This window comes from Indicator indicator, chromosome 29, assembly GCF_027791375.1.
Source record: "Indicator indicator isolate 239-I01 chromosome 29, UM_Iind_1.1, whole genome shotgun sequence".
NCBI lineage: Eukaryota > Metazoa > Chordata > Aves > Piciformes > Indicatoridae > Indicator > Indicator indicator.
In genome coordinates, this window is record NC_072038.1 from 7,428,894 (window position 1) to 7,443,425 (window position 14,532).

The 14,532-nt window shown below is 55.9% G+C and overlaps 2 protein-coding genes across 2 annotated transcripts in view; both read left to right on the forward strand.

Annotated features, from left to right (window-relative positions):
• Window positions 1–125: 125 nt before the first annotated feature.
• On the forward strand, window positions 126–7,173 carry SLC26A11 (solute carrier family 26 member 11). Its single transcript, XM_054394071.1, has 16 exons — window positions 126–323; window positions 603–795; window positions 999–1,084; window positions 1,637–1,716; window positions 2,525–2,667; window positions 2,955–3,130; window positions 3,286–3,358; window positions 3,912–3,962; window positions 4,314–4,374; window positions 4,712–4,767; window positions 4,888–5,028; window positions 5,159–5,286; window positions 5,708–5,807; window positions 6,088–6,224; window positions 6,574–6,646; window positions 7,076–7,173. The coding sequence occupies exons 1-16, from the start codon at window positions 126–128 to the stop codon at window positions 7,171–7,173; spliced, it is 1,794 nt and encodes a 597-aa protein (XP_054250046.1).
• A 4,063-nt stretch (window positions 7,174–11,236) lies between these two features.
• Window positions 11,237–14,532, forward strand: part of RNF213 (ring finger protein 213) — a 54,884-nt gene continuing 51,588 nt past the window's right edge. The window contains exons 1-2 of the mRNA XM_054394072.1: window positions 11,237–11,546; window positions 11,810–12,103. Of these exons, the coding sequence (XP_054250047.1) occupies window positions 11,237–11,546; window positions 11,810–12,103 (604 nt within the window). The remainder of the gene's footprint in view (window positions 11,547–11,809; window positions 12,104–14,532) is intronic.

Here is a 14,532-nt window from a genome sequence, read left to right on the forward strand (position 1 = left end):
CCGGGCCGACCGCGAGACCTCGGCCCCTCTGCTCCCCCGGCGACCCGGGAGCTCTGGCTCCGGCGGCGTGTGCAGAAGGTCCCGGGGGGCCAGAGGCGGCCGGGCTGGGGGCCGCTGTCCCGGTCATGGCAGCTCAGGGTACGTGGCAGCGGGGGCAGAGCTGCGGGTGCCCGGGGGTACGGGCGAAGCTGCCCATCCTGCGCTGGCTCCCGCGCTATTCCCTGGCCTGGCTGCAGCTGGACCTGATGGCCGGCCTGACCGTGGGGCTCACCGTCGTGCCGCAGGCGCTGGCCTACGCCGAGGTCGCCGGGCTGCCTCTGCAGGTGGGTGGCAGTGCCCTGCAGCCGTGGGTGCCAGGGGACACCTGCTCGCTGACCATAGCCTGTGGCCTGGCACTAGGGCAGGCAGGGCTGGGCGGCCAGTGGCTGAGGGCTGGTCCTGTGCATTTTCCGGGTCGGGAAGGTGCAAACGCCGTGTGTTTGTTCAGGGCTGGCTGCAGGCACCGGAGGGACCTGAGAACAGCTCAGTCCTCCTCGTCCTGGAGGTGCCTGGCATCTCTCAGCTCTGACCGTTGTGCTGGTGTTCCTCTCGTCCCCGTGCAGTATGGCCTCTATTCTTCCTTCATGGGCTGCTTTGTCTACTGCTTCCTGGGCACAGCCAAGGACGTGACGCTGGGTCCCACGGCCATCATGTCGCTGCTTGTGTCTTCTTATGCCTTCCACGAGCCTGTCTATGCCATCCTGCTCACCTTCCTCTCCGGCTGTATCCAGCTGGCCATGGGGCTCCTGCACCTCGGTGAGATGTGCTTACCATGCATGGTTGTATTTTTAGGGTACTCCGTGTAGTTGTCATGTCCAGCCATCTGTCCCCCTGCCCCCAGTGCTCTCCAAGACACTGGGGTTGTCCTGTTAAGACTTGTGACAGCTCTGTGTGCATGCAAGCAGCGTGTGCTCCCAGTTGGGCTCAGCAGTGTGTTTATTGCCTCCTGTCCCATGCAGGTTTCCTTCTGGACTTCATCTCCTGCCCTGTCATTAAAGGGTTTACATCAGCTGCTTCCATCACTATTAGCTTCAACCAAGTTAAGGTAGGGTCTACTGGTCTGCCCTGGACACCTCATCTGCTCCCTCCTGGAGCTGGCCATGCTGCGGATCTGGGATATTTAGCACCGGGCTGAGAGATGTGCTTTGGGCAAGGGGTCCCAGGTCTCTGCCAGTGGTTCTGGTGGGTTCCTGAGTGTGCTGCTCTGAGCAGACCAAGCGGAACTCAACCTCTGCCTGTGACCACCTGGTGGCATTGAAGACACCAGTAAAACCAGAACAGCTGATTTGGTCACTGGCAGGAAGTGATAGGTGATTCTCAGGCAGGGTGGGTTAGCAGCTCAGCTGGTCCCTCACTGGTCCCTCTCAGCAACCTGAGTCTCTCCAGCTCTTCTGGGGCTGCAATGCTTCCTTTGTGGTTAACCGAAATCAGAGACTCCAGGAGATGGTGTCAGGCTGTGCCAGGCGCCAGCAGGCCAGTGTTGGCTAATGGCTGCGGTCACAGTGGGGGCTGCTGCTCTCAGCAGGGTGCAGAGGGATGGCAGGGCTGGGGTAAGGGCTTGTGCTGGGCTTTCACCAGGGTTTGTCCTCCCACACAGAATATCCTGGGGCTGCAGGGGATCCCTCGGCAGTTTTTCCTGCAGGTGTATGAGACGCTGCGGAGGATTGGGGAGACCAGGTCAGCACTGCCCCTGCATCTACCCTGCTCTATGCTCCTGTGGGGTCTCACTGTGCTGCTTTGTACCCCAACTCTTTGGCCACATCTTGGACTGATTTCTCAGTCCCTGCTCAGGGCTGTCACACAAGTGCTTGTTCTCAGCCATTTCCATTTGAGCTGGAAATTTGAAGATGGGGAGCACATGGGCTCCCAAGATGCTCAAGAGTCAGGGTGGGGGATGCTTGTCCTGTTTTCTGCTCCCAGTTACATACAGCAGGGTTTTGGCAGCCCAAAGGCAGGCACATCCTTGGGGCTGTCTGTGTGAAAAGTTCTCCTCCAATTTTTGACAGTCTAAGAGGGAGCTTAGGTATCACCATGCACCCCACCCTCTCCTGTTTGCTGCACCCCTGGCTCAGGGTCTGTGCCACAGCCTGGGTTTCACACACAGTGCAGTGACACACAGGGTCAGTTTCATCACAGCCAGTAAATGCCTCCCTGTCTAGCGGTGGCACAGCAGCAGGAGTGGGAGGAGGCAGATCCTGCCTGTCAATATGGGACCTTCTTGTGTGTTTAAGAAGAGCCAACAAACCCATAAACATTGTACTGCTGGCTGGGGGACAACCCTTGTCCCTTGCAATGCAGTCCCCCCAGGGAGGTGACACATTTTGGCAGTGGTGTGGAGGTGCCAGCCATGTCCCTGCCAGCTATACCCCTCCTGGCAGAGCTGTGGCACGTGCCCAGGCACACACTTTTCCTCCTATGGAGCTCTGAGGCAGCTCTCCCTGTGCCCTGAAGCACATTGGGACTGGCACTGATGCGCCTGTTGCAGGGCTGGGGATGCTGTCTTTGGGCTGGCCTGCCTGGCTGCACTGGCAGGGCTCCGGGTGATGAAGAGCCACCTGCCCCAGGCTGCCTGTGCGGAGCCGCTGGCTGCCAGGCTCAGCTACCTGATCGTCTGGACCTCTGCTACAGGTGTGTTGGCCATGCCTTGCCCCCTCCCCTCCCACAGACATTCTTCCTGGGGCCTTGTCTCTCCAGGGCAGGGAAGAGACAGCCTGAAACTGGTAAAGCTCAGGTGGCAGCAGCTGAGACCTGGAGGTGGGCTGGGGAGAACAAAGTTCCAAGAATGGTCCAGCCACTGTGCATGCCCCTTCCTAATGCTTGGAAGACCTCAGCAGCCTGAGAACCTACCTCCAGCTCTCCCTCCCCTCAGCCTGGGCTGAGGTTTCAGGTTTTCACAGTTGCTCTCTCCATTGCAGCACGCAATGCTCTTGTGGTCCTGTTTGCTGGCCTGGTTGCTTACTCCTTCCAGGTGATGGGCTCCCAGCCGCTCACACTCACCGGCAGCATCCCCCAGGGCCTCCCTCCCTTCCAGCTGCCACATTTCTCCATGGCTGCACCCAATGGCACCATCCCCTTCTGGAGCATGGTGGAGGTGGGTGCCAGGCTGGCCAGCAGAGGCTGGGCTCCCCGCTAGCTGCTGTCCCCTTACTCCTGCGTTTGCTGGCTCCCTGCACAGCAGGAGAAGGCTCTGCTGTGGGGTGACCCTCGTCCCTTGGTGGCTACACTCACCACATCCTTCCTTCCCAGGACATGGGGGTCGGGCTGGCTGTGGTCCCGCTCATGGGGCTGCTGGAGACCGTTGCGATTGCCAAGGCTTTCGGTATGGCTGCACCAGGCTCCTGCTTCTGCACTGGCAAGAGGGATCTCTGCAGGGGCTTGGGGTGCTGGGGAGGGTGCTGTTCCCACCAGGCTCCTGCTTCTGCACTGGCAAGAGGGATCTCTGCAGGGGCTTGGGGTGCTGGGGAGGGTGCTGTTCCCACCAGGCTCCTGCTTCTGCACTGGCAAGAGGGATCTCTGCAGGGGCTTGGGGTGCTGGGGAGGGTGCTATTCCCACGGGGTCAGTGGGAGGGACTGGAGACTGGACTGCCTTCTAAGTCCAGTGGACTGGCAGGAGGGGTTCCACTGTGTGCTGCTGATCCACTGCCCCTGGTCAGGCAGTTCTTCCACACTTGACTAAGGAGTAGGCTGGGAGGATCCTGCAGTGTGCACAACCAAAGTTTGCACAGGAGCTGAATGTTGTCTCGGGGTGCTCCTGCACATAAGTTTGCTGGTGGATGGAGCCCTTAGCTGTCCCAGGCACTGCTGGCCCTGCTCTGTGTGTGGCTGGTTGTGCCCAGGGGAAGCTCAGGACGATGCTACTCATCTCCTTTCAGCCTCACAGAACGATTACAGGATTGACCCCAACCAGGAGCTACTGGCTATGGGTAAGAGGCCTCTTGGAGCAGGAGAGCAGGGCTTGGGGATCTGCCGAAAGTGCAGCCATGCGTCCCATAGCCCCTGAGCTACCAGAGATCCCCATCTCAGCCATCCTACCTCTATCTGAAGTTTTACCTTTCTTGTCTTGCATGTTACCCCCAACCCAAGCCTTTTTCACAGCACAGCAATTTCGAGAGCAGCCTGAGCCCAGCTCACATGGTTGGACAGGCTCTGATCTGTCTCTGGGTACCAGCCCAGGGATGGAAAAGGTGATGACAGGGACACTGACCCATCTAATGACCTTGAGCAGTGCCTCCCATAGGTACTGCATCCCCAGCCCCTCTCCTTGTCCACCACAGGCTTTGCCAACATCCTGGGATCCTTTGTCTCGTCGTATCCCATCACAGGCAGCTTTGGCCGGTGGGTGAGAGGATGCTTGCTGGGGCTGTGTAGTGAGTGGGCTCTGCATGATCTTGGGCACAAGCTTGTGTGCACCCTGGTGGGTCCCTGAGCTCATATCATGGTCCCTAGCTGCCCACGTTGACTACCAGGCTATGCATGCCTCCTATGATGACCATCTCTCCCATCTTGTGTGCTTTGCAGGCGGGGAGCCGTGAACTTGCTCATGTTGCTCCCTGGTGGGGTCTGCCAGGCTGGGTGGTTTTCCTGCATGGGGTCTCTGGGCAGTGGGTAGGGGCAGCTGCCAGCTCCAGCCAGCCCAGTGCAGCCTGGGACAATATGTTGCTTTGCATTTCAGGACAGCTGTGAATGCACAGTCAGGCGTCTGCACCCCTGCGGGAGGGCTCATCACAGGTAGAGTCCCCCCCAGCCTGTCATGAGCTGCTCTGCAAGCCCCTGTGCCCAGCACCTGCTCCCCTTGGGCACCCTGGGCATCAGGGGCCCCATGGCTCAGGTGCTGCATACCTTCTGCAGGCACCCTGGTCCTGCTCTCGCTGGCATACCTCACCTCACTCTTCTACTACATCCCCAAAGCAGCACTGGCTGCTGTCATCATCTCAGCTGTGGTCCCCATGTTTGACGCTGGGATCTTCAGGAGGCTCTGGAGGGTTAAGAGTGAGGCCACGAGCCAGGGGTGGTTAACCCCCTGGTGTCACCCAGCTCTGTCTGCAGAGCAGGCACCGTCCCAAAGGGCCCTGTGGCATGAGGACAAGGTGCAGCCAAGTCTGGGCTGTCTCTCTTGCAGGGCTGGACCTTGTACCCCTCTGTGTGACGTTCCTGCTCTGCTTCTGGGAAGTCCAGTATGGCATTGTGGCTGGGGTGCTGGTCTCAGGGATTCTCCTGCTCTACTCCATTGCTAGGCCCCCAATAAAGGTGGGCTTCACAATTCCCCCTTGCATCAGGGCCAGCTGGGCTTGCCAGGGAGCAGGGAGCTGAGAGAGGGCTCCCTGAGGGCAGTGGGTTGTTGGGGTGCAGGATGCTTCTGTCCTGCTCCTGCTGTCTCCTGTGTCCCCAGCTTGCTGTCAGTGCAGTACAGAGACCCCTTTCAAAGAGCACAAGGAAAGGAGTATCCCAGGAGCTGAGAGCAGGAGAGGGAGGCATTGCTGTCCCTGCTCATGCTGATGCTGGGGTGTATGCAGGGGAGGGGTTCCCTGAGGAATGAAGGGTCCTGTATGTCCTCCTCCATCCAGGGGGACGGTGCTTTGCTGTGTCACATGGACAATTGTCCTGGCTTGGGGAAGGTGACAGCCCCAAGATGCCCATAACTTGTCCCCTGCACTGCTATCTTGTGCAGGTGTCAGAGGGGGACGTGCTCCTTGTGCAGCCAGGGAGCAGCCTGCACTTCCCAGCCATCGAGTGCCTCCGGGACGCTGTGTGCAGCCGTGCTCTGGCAGGTACAGTGCTTCCTGGCCTGCCAGCTTGTCCTGAGGACTTGGCTGGAACCCTGTGCCCACCTGAATCACTTCTGCCAGGGGTGCCAAGTGCTGCCCAGACCTCTAGGCTGTGGGTGCAAACAGCAGCAACACAGCTTCCCTGTGGTGGGGACCAGCCCCTGGCTGCTGCTGCTTTCCTGAGGCTGTTTCACGCCTTCCAGCCACAGCTCTGGCTCTTGAGGGCTGTGTTTCTTGAGCTGGTCCCCTCATCAGGGACATGACCATATGCTCTTCTTTCCAGCAGCATCTCCACCATGCTCCATCATCCTGGACTGTTGCCACATCAGCAGCATTGATTACACAGTGGTGGTGGGGCTTGCAGAGCTGCTGCAAGAGCTGCACAAGCATGGGCTCCCCCTGGCCTTCTGCAGCCTGCAGGTATGTGAGAAGCAGCCTCTGAGTGGTGTCTGTCCTGCTGCTTCTGCTTGCACCAGGTATCAGCTCTGCTCAACACAGCAGGGTCTGCACCCATGGGCTCAGCCCAGCTGCCTTCCACACATGGCACCTGCCATGAGGATGCTAATACCTCTCTTCTGGTAGCACATTCATCACCTCAAGTGTCTTCATCTCACAAAGATGGAGGTTGCAGCATCTAAGCCCAGCTGCCACATGTGGGGGTGGCAGGGAAAGGCTGCATCCTCTGCCCTCAGTTGGCTGGGAGGTTCACAGCCCTGGAGAGAGAGTGGCCAGCAGCAGGCTCCCCTAGCCCAGGTTTCTCTGCCCACAGGAGCCTGTTCTCCAAGTCCTGCTGTCTGCAGACTTAGAAGGATTCCAGCATTTCCCCAGCAGGGAGGAGGCAGGTGAGGCCATGGCTTGCCCTGAGCGCTGAGGTTGGAGTACCCCAGGCTGCTGCTGAGCGTGGCTCTGGAAGGCAAATCTGACCTTTGTCAGTCCCCAGAGCTGCAGGGCTCGGGGGAAGGCTGCAAGGGCTTGGCTCCTGGGAAGGTGAGCAGGAGGCCTTCCAGAGAGCAGGGTTGGCCCTGCCTTGGGGGCATCATGGCAAGCTGCTGTGGTTTAACCCAGCAGGCAGCTAGACACTTGCCCTGGTTTCAGCTAGGGCAGAGTTAATTTTCTCCTTAGAAGCTGGTACAGTGCTGTGTTTTGGGTATAGTATGAGAACAATGTTGATAACATGCTGGTGTCCTAGATCTGCTGAGCAGTGCTTGCATTAAGTCAAGGACACCAACCTTGGCTTAACTCTGTCCTGCCTCTCCCACTTCCTGGCTCAGAGCAGTGCAGAGGAGCAGAAGTGGGGGTCAGTGGGGCAGCCCCTTCCACCAGCACCAGTGAGAGCTCGTTGCTGCTGCCTGAGGGCCTCATCCAGTGAGTCAAGGAGCTGCCAAGGACCTTCTTAGGGCCAGTGTCACCTTCCCATCTCCTCACTTCCTACTGTGACTGTGTTGGGGCTGTACCTGCTGTGCAGAACAGTGGCAGTGACACCCCAGTGACATCTGACCTATGCTCTCCATGGATGCCACCTCCCCCTGCTCTGCCTCCTGGGCAGGTGGGTGGGATGCTGTCAGGGGATTGTCCTTGTGTCTCATAGAGGGGAGGGCAGAGCAGCACCAGCCCAACCCCACCTGAGCTGTGCAGGTGACATGAAGGGAGTGAGTACTGGAAGAGACACTGGTAGCAGGGGGTTCAGCTGATCCCACACTGGCTTCCCAGCCCCACTGGAGCTCCAGCACCTCAGCAGGGCAAGGACAGGCAGTCTGTGGATGGAATTAGTGGGGAAACACTGTTCCTATCATGGTCATTGGCAAAAAGCCATCCCTCCTCCAGGCCTTCCTCATCCTTGAAGCTGCTGTCTGTTTTAATTCAGCTATTTTAATTCTGGAGACTTTCTTTTTTGTGGGACATACAGAACTGTGACACAGCATACTCTTGTCTAAGTGAGTTTCAAAGGTGCTGGCACTGACCTCCAAGCCCAAAGGCATGCTGCAGCTCAAAACCTCATGCTCAAGGGTGGGGACACCTCTTCTAAGGACAGGCTGAGAGAGCTGGGGTTGTTCAGACTGGAGAAGAAAAGGCTCCAGGGAGACCTTATTGTGGCCTTTCAGTACTTCAAGGGGCCAGTAAGAAAGATGGGGAAAGTTTTTAGCCAGGGCCTTGTTGTGACAGTATAAGGGGTAATAGTTTTAGGTTAAAAGAGGGAGATTTACACTAGATACAAGGAAGAAATTCTTCACTGAGGACCATGAGACACTGGCCCAGGTTGCCCAGAGAGGTGCTAGATGTCCCATCCCTGAAGCCATTCCAGGTCAAGTTGTGTGGGACTCTGAGCAACCTGATCTAGTTGCAGATGCCCCTGCAGGCAGGTTGGACTAAATGACCTTAAAATGTCACTTCCAACCCAGAACATCCTATGAATCTGTGATTTTAGGAAAAACAGCAGTGATTTTGCTCCTTACTGATCCCTCTTGGTTTGTGGGGTGTTCTGCCAAATGCTGCCCCACAGGTGTGACTCCTGCCAGGCACCCAACAGGACAGCCACCATGACACCAGCTTAGAGTCAGAGTCACAGAATAGCAGGGATTGGAAGGGACCTCCAGAGATCATCAAGTCCACCTCCTCTGCCAGAGCAGGATCACCTTAGGGCAGGTCCCACAAGAATGCATCCACACAGGTCTTGAAAGTCTCTAGAAGGGACTTCACAACCTTTCTGGACAGCCTGCTCCAGTGCTCTGTCTCCCTTACAGCTTGCTGTGAAATGGGTGCAAAAAGCAGTAGTGCTGTCAGGCAGTGGGGCTGGAGGGGAGGGGATGCAGGAGAAAGCAGTTTTCCTGAGCTGTCCTTGGCCAACATTCCTGTAAGAAAGATAAAATAAAGCAAGGATTGTAAATGACTCAGTGTGATCTCTGCCTTCCTTTGGGGGAAGTTGTTGTTTGTTTTTTTTTTTTTTTATTTTATGTGGGAAGTAAAACCGAAACTCTTCATTTCTAGGCACTGCTTGTTGTCCGAAGAGTAAATTTAGTAAGGGATGAACCCCCTTGTGTTCTAGCCAGTCCTCATGGGGGGGCTAGGTGCAGCTGGAGGTAGCTCTTAATAGGCATGCCAGTTAAGGTGTGTTGTTAAGGTCTCACATCAGCCACAGGTTTTGTTGTAGGTCCAGTTGCACTTAAGCAGTTGGATGCAGGAATAACACAGTTTATTTACATTGGGTGCCAAAAATAATGAATTGTAACAGTGTGAGAGCTGAAATCTCCCCCACACCCACAATAACCAGGCTAGCTCAGTCTGGAAGCAAATGAAAGCTGTATTTATAAGCAAATCTACAATCTATGATGAAATGCAATGAATATGTACAAATATACACTATTCACAACATTTACAAATATATACAATCAACAGAAAAGCACAACCAAGCTCCCTTTGCTTCCCCCAAGGGGCCTCTCCCCCACCCCCACCAGAAGGAATCCCCCCAGACCCTCCTGGCAGAGAGGCTGTTAGACTTAGCTCATCAAGGTCAGTGTGTTATCTTCAGCCAGAAAAGAAGGAGAAGCAGCCAGCCAGCCCAGCAAGCAAGCCAAGTCAGACTCAGACTGCCCCAACTTTGTTTTGAGTAGAGATTCTCAAACATTTCTCTCTCTCCAATGGAAGTGTTTAGAATAATCATTATTTTGCTTTCTTACACCCAATAGTGACTTATTTACATTCCTTCACCTCCTCTGCTTGAACTTTGTGAAGAAAAAAAAAGGCAGTTTTAAACCATCACAGCAACACAGACAAGTTCTTTCAGATTGCCAGTGATAAGCTATATGGCTCTAAGAAATACAATTGCAAGAATAATTACCTGGGGTAAAACACACACTCCGAGGCTGCAAACCTTACCAAAACATGTCCCTTCTGGGGTGGGTGAGGAGGATGAAGCTCATGGATCTTTCTGTATGGCTTTAGTGTCAGATTCTCATCTATAAATTGGTTCCAAAAAAAGGCTAACGTTTACAACTCCAGTTTTCTGTTATCGTGTAAAGTGTAGGGGTGGGAGGGCAGCCAAATCATTAAGTGGGCTTTTCAGTTGCACAAACATGCCTTAATGAGCCTTTCAGCCTTACTGTGAGAAGCAGGAGAAAGGGAAGGTCAGGTCACACCTGGCCTCAATCCAGGACAGCTGGATCATCACCCAGCCTCAGTGTCTGCACTGGATACTTAACAGCAGTGATGAACTTTGCTGTTTTCCGTTTTCTTTCTGTTTTCAACACTGCTAAGCAGACCAAGGAAAAGAAAACGAAACTAAGCTCAGGCTTCCCGATTGCTCAGTATCTGAAGTCACACCCTGGCACAGCTCCACCAGCCAAAGGTTTAAAAGGTTTTGCAGGAGCAGGAGAGGTGCACCGGGGCCACAGAACTGTCAGGACCAAGAGATCCTGCTGCTGGGGGTTGCGAGGCTGTTTGATCCTGCAGCAGATCAACACTGGGTGGTGAGTTCCCTGCTGCAGTGTCAGCAGATAAGCATTTGCAGAACTGGAAGGGCATATGTGCCCTCACTGCCCATCCATCCCTCCATTTGTCTCCCCAACAAGGAGTGCCCAGCACAGAGATGGAGCAGATTTGACCCATTTCTCTTCAGCTCAGGGCTGTGTGTGTGCTGTGGAAACTGCTCCGCATGCCCTGAGAAGCTCAGTGAGACAGTGGCAGGAGAGGGCCCAGGTAACCTTCTGCCCAGGAGAGCTGCGAGGAGCAGGAGTGGGAAAAGAGAAGGGAATGGGGGTAAAAGGGGCTGGTTGTGTATAAACAGTGTGTATTCAAACTTGGGTGTGTGAGTGTGTGATAGTGAAGCCCAGGTCTGCTGAGAGCCCATCTTTAGCTCAGTTCCAGTTGGATCCATGGATGGGGCAACAGCCATGTCCCCATTCTTGGTTGTTGATCTAGCAGGCTGTATTTTCCACCACTGCTTTGCCACCCCCACCATTGCTGGCAGGCCCTGTGCTGTTGTGGGGGTCACATGAATTTAACAGAAACACTCCACGGCCAGCTCCTCTCGGCTCACAGAGCCCCCTCTAGCAGCCTGAGGAGCCTATTGATGACTTTTTGCTGCTCAGGGACCAGATGGGATCAAGAAGCCCAAGGGACCTTTCCCTTCAGGCAGTGCTGGTGTGCTTGATCTGTTTCCACTCCACCATCCCAAAGTGTAAAAAAGAGAAGACTTCGCTGGAGATCTGGGAGCTGCTAAATGAGGGCTCAGAAAGAAGAAAAGGGGGCTCCATGACTGTCCCCACCAGGACTGTCCCAGCAGCCCCGGGCAGCTGGAGCAGGCAGCAGGCACTCAGTTCTAAGCTGGGACTGGCCACCAGGTCCTTGACAAGCTTCTTCCAAGCCCTCCACAGCAGGCTGGGCTGTGGGAAAGGGCCTTTGCTGCCCTTCTCCGGTACCCGGGGGAATGCCCGGCAATGAGGCATCGCTGGTGCCTGCAAGTACCAGGGGTCCCGGTGGGGAGGGGCTGGAACCTCCGCCGTGCTCCGGCAGCCGCGACAGGGCAGAACCCCGGCGGGAGCCGCCCGGTGGAAGGCGGTGACCGGAGCCACTGCCGGACGGGATTGGCCAGGCTGAGGTCGGGGCTCGGCGGGGGCGGTAACATCTCGGAAACGAAACTTAGGGGCTCGAGGGAAAAGCGAAAGTTTTCCGAGAGGGAAGCGGCTGGACTGCTGGGCAGAGCGGGCACTGCAGGTGCCGCTCCCCGGCCCGGTTACCGTCGCATCGGTGAGTTGCGTTGCCGGGGTCGGGAGGACGGCGGGACACCGGTTCTGGGTTTGCTCGGGTTCTGGGCGGCTCCAGTGCGCGCGGCGCGGCTCCAGGGGCGGAGCGGATAACCTGCCAGGCCCGGTCAGAGCAACGGGCTGCGGGCTCCGTTGCAGCCTCTCAATGTGCAGCGAACTCCCTGTGCGTTCTAGACCCACGGTGGGTCTCGAACCTTCGACGCGTCCACCCTTCGTCCGCCACTCCCCTCCTCTCCTCTCCCCCAGAGCCTGGGGTATTCCTAGCCCTTGGTGACCTCAGTGCTCCCCGGCCGTATCCGCGCACCCCCAGTGCCTCCGGTACCCGTGCTCCGCGCAGGCTGGGAGCCGCCGGCACCCCCATCCCCTACCCGCCGGTCCGCAGCATTCCCCCGGCCCTTCGCCGCGCCATTGGTTCCTCTGCCCGGCTCGTTTTGCATCTCGACCGGGAGAGGCGGCAGCTCCCGCTTATCCGCGGGGAGCGAGCGGCATCATTTGCATACAGGCTCCGCCCCTGTGGTCGGCCCGCCCCGGGCGGTGCAGGTGAAGTAGGGGCCGCGGGTCTTGCTTGACCCGGCCCGGCCTTGCCCTGCCCCAGCCCGGGGTGAGAGGGCTCCCGGGCGGGGACTGTAGCTCTGCGAGACCCTGGGGTCAGGGAGTGGGGCCGTCCGAGCCCGCCCTGGTGTCGGGGTATGGCTGGGCTAACATCTGGATCCTCTGGGCTGCCATGCCCTAGCTGGGCCGCCCCGGGCCCGGTACGTTCTCAACTGCGTGTGTTTGTTAATGGGCAGAAGCAGTTCGTGTTCCCGTTCTAACGCGTGCGTGGTTCCCGGTGCACTGGAGCAGAGGCTTTTCCCTGGGTGGCACAGTTTGTTTCCTGCCATTAGAAGCGAAGGCAGGATGAAGGGTTTGTGGCAAAGGTTCATCGTTTCACACTAACATTTGTCTTCCTCTCTCTGCCCCGTCCTTTTCTTTCCCCCCTATGGCTCTGAAAAGCTACTTGCAGCGTTTGCAGCTGGCAAAGATGAAGTGCCCCCAGTGTGACTTTGTTTCTCTGGATGCCTGTGCCAATTTTTGCAGCAGGTGTGGGGCTCAGCTGGCTCCTGTCACCAGCACTGGGGACAAGGATTCAGGTAGGAAGGTGGAATGTATGGGTGAGCTGGGGAACAGTGTATGTGGAGGGGCTGGCTGGAGCATAGTGCTGACGTGCGCTGGGGTTGTGCACTGACCAGAGGTTGCTGGTGTCCACTGGTTAGCTTTGGTGCTCCTGTAGCTCTGGGCTGCTCTGTTCTGGTCAGGCCATTACATGCTGCTCTTATCTCAAACTTCCCTCACATCAGTGGTCAAAGATGAAGTTTCTCTCATTTTGTGACTAGTGGGAGCTGGAGAGAAGCAAGGCAGTTGGTAACCCCTCCTACACAAACATTCCATGCTCTGATATCCAGCATTGTACTTGTTTCCCTCTTGCCAATGATATGGTGCTATTTTTATGCATTGCTGTATTACAAAAGCTGGTTTAGTCCCTCTTGAACCAGAATTTCCTATTTTCAGGGGTTATAGTGCCATATCAGATGGTGTCATTGCTTGTGGTAGCTGTTGAACAAGGAACAATACAGCAGCATCTCTGTGTTCAGCTCATAAATGCATCTAGTTAGTGACAGACCCTGTTTGCTCACCACCAGCTGTGCTTCCTTTCTGTGGCACCAACTTGCTTTCTTTTCTGAGTCTTTAGTTCAACTGTGAACCTTCCTTTCACTGCAGAAAGAAGAGAGGTGGAGCTTGCTCCAGTCCCTGATACAGGAACAGAGCCTGGAGGGGAAGTGAAGGCAGAACGTGACAATGGGCTGCCTTCCACCACTGAAACGCAGGAGGAGGTGGAAGGATTGCTGGTGGAAGACACAAAAGGACTGACCAATACCTCGGGGACCACACCTGAATGCACTGGAGATGGGCCTGCTTCCTGCACTGAAACAGAGGAGAAGGAGGAGAGAAGAGGAGGAGAGGAGGAGGAGGAAGCAGCATCACTGCTGGAGGCTGTAACAGCTGCAAGTGATAGCTCAGAGACTGCACCTCAGTGTGTGGCTGGTGATCCTTCTGAGAAATCACAGAAGGTAAGCTAGCTCTTCCTTGTGCTGAGGAGCAGCAGTAGCTGGTAACTTGTTGCTCCTCTTTCCCTGCAGGAATCCCTTTGGCCTGCTTTTGGTGGCTGCTGCTGGTGTTCTGGACAAAAACTGTAGATGTGTTTGCTTCCATGAGGTGTTATGTGTGCAGACAGCTGATGTGCTGAGCACTGCAGCTCCTCTGAACAGAGCCTTTGGTTCATGGGGGGAAACAGCACAGAATTCAGCTTAGCAATTGGTCTGGTCTTGTTAGTGAGCATTGTGCTCAGTGCTGGTCTGTGTTCCTGCTGAGAAAGTCTTGAGTGTTCAAACCGCAGAATACTCCAGAGTTACTTGTTTCACCTGCTATAGAAGATGGATGCTGGTCTTCCTGGTGGTTCTCCATCAAGCCAGAGTGGCAGGAAGATGTTGGAACTAGCTGCAATAGCAGAGGTGACAAGAAATTTCTCTTGGACAATGAATAATGTTTCTTTTTTTTTTTTTTTCTCCCTTTAGAAAAAGAGGAGGAATAGATCAAAGAAAAAGCAGGGGAATGGATCAAAGAAGGATCCTTCCAGCTCTGAAGAGCAGGGCTCTCTGCCTTCTCTAAGTGCATCACCAGCTCAAACTACAGATCCATGTGTTACTGCCAAAGAAATCCCAACCCCAGGCAGTGAAGTGGCCAAACCAGCTGCTGATGTACTTGCTCATGACAGTGGAGGTGCACAGGAAAGGAAAAAAGTGTTTGGTACTCCAAGAAAGGAAGGTGGAAGTCAGAAGGCGGTTGCAGAAGGCAGTCGCAGCACCACACCTCTGATGATCCCACCAAAGCAGAGCAGCACAGATAACGTGACTGCCCCATCTCCAAGCTCT

Excerpts from the sequence above, each read along its gene's own strand:
- SLC26A11 (XM_054394071.1), top strand. The coding sequence starts at position 126 with ATGGCAGCTCAGGGTACGTGGCAGCGGGGGCAGAGCTGCGGGTGCCCG. Across the intron at positions 1,717-2,524 it reads CGGAGGATTGGGGAGACCAG|GGCTGGGGATGCTGTCTTTG; the intron begins GTCAGCACTGCC and ends CGCCTGTTGCAG. Across the intron at positions 4,768-4,887 it reads TGCGGGAGGGCTCATCACAG|GCACCCTGGTCCTGCTCTCG; the intron begins GTAGAGTCCCCC and ends TACCTTCTGCAG.